The 1267-nt window shown below is 38.0% G+C and overlaps 1 protein-coding gene across 1 annotated transcript; it reads left to right on the plus strand.

Moving 5' to 3' along the window:
* Nucleotides 1-226: 226 nt before the first annotated feature.
* LOC119430001 (ribonuclease inhibitor-like) lies at nucleotides 227-1256 on the plus strand (the record flags this gene model as incomplete). Its single annotated transcript, XM_037697458.1, has 2 exons — nucleotides 227-400; nucleotides 1118-1256. Coding segments are annotated over 2 exons (313 nt in total), but the record flags the coding sequence as incomplete, so codon positions are not given.
* Nucleotides 1257-1267: the final 11 nt, after the last annotated feature.

Consider the following 1267-nt stretch of genomic DNA (forward strand, 5'->3'; position numbering starts at 1 on the left):
GTTCTTTAACTCACTAACAAACTATTATTCACAGAAATAACTCAAACAGTAAAAATAACAAATGTTGCATGAAGTTTTCAACTCCTTTGAATAAATGGCTCTTACAATTATAAAGTTTAGTTTGAAACATTAAAACATCTTTCAGTTGGATCAAAGTTTTTCACAGTTCAGAGTTTTTAAAAGTTTTGTTTTGTTTCTAAACTTACATGTTTAATTCTTTATTCAGATTGAGGAGCTGCAGTTTGTCAGAGGTCAGCTGTTCTTCTCTGAGCTCAGCTCTGAAGTCCAACCCCTCCCATCTGACAGAACTGGACCTGAGTGACAACAAGCTGCAGGATTCAGGAGTGAAGCAGCTGTGTGGTTTTCTGGAGAGTCCACGATGTAGACTGGAGACTCTGAGGTCAGACATGTTTATCACCTGCTGATGGAGGAGGAGGGACAATGTTGTTGATGTGTGTGTGTGTGTGTGTGTGTGTGTGTGTGTGTGTGTGTGTGTGTACAACTGATTTATTTTATTGTCAACCTGAATCAAGATGGCCGCCACGACAAAATGACTTTATATCAGTCAATTTTACTGGAATTCAGTTAAATGTCAGTGTGGTAGTAGCTGAGACTGACCTCCATCTTTTACTCTGAGTGCTGTCTAATAACACAAAATCTGTGTTTAAAACTTTGCCATTAACTATTGAAACTAGTTGTGTTTGTCTGTTAGCAAAATATCTCATAAACCACTGAACAGATTTCAAAGAAACTTTCAAAAATTAATCTTTGGATTAATTATTGAAACTGATGACTGTTTGGAGTCGACCTCATTCAAGATGGTTGTTGCAGCTAATTGACCTCAGCCAACACAGAAGTGTCTTTAGCTCAGTGAATTTTACAGACACTGAGCTAAAATGTGGTGTGGTAGTAGCTGAGAGTCATTCACAACATTCTTCAAGAGCTAAGTAATCATGTCAGATTGTTCAAGATATCACAACATCTCTGGAGATTGAACATAAAGTTTGTTTCAAGGTTTGATCAAAACATCTTTCAGTTGGATCAAAGTTTTTGAGAGTTCAGAGTTTTTAAAAGTTTTGTTTTGTTTCTAAACTTACATGTTTTATTCTTTATTCAGATTGTGGAGCTGCAGTTTGTCAGAGATCAGCTGTTCTTCTCTGAGCTCAGCTCTGAAGTCCAACCCCTCCCATCTGACAGAACTGGACCTGAGGGACAACAACCTTCAGGATCCAGATGTTCAGCAGCTGTTGGATCTTGTGGAGAGTCC

Source organism: Nematolebias whitei, unplaced genomic scaffold (assembly GCF_014905685.2).
Source record: "Nematolebias whitei isolate Nwh7 unplaced genomic scaffold, NemWhi1 Nwh_scaf_15177, whole genome shotgun sequence".
In the NCBI taxonomy this organism is placed as follows: domain Eukaryota; kingdom Metazoa; phylum Chordata; class Actinopteri; order Cyprinodontiformes; family Rivulidae; genus Nematolebias; species Nematolebias whitei.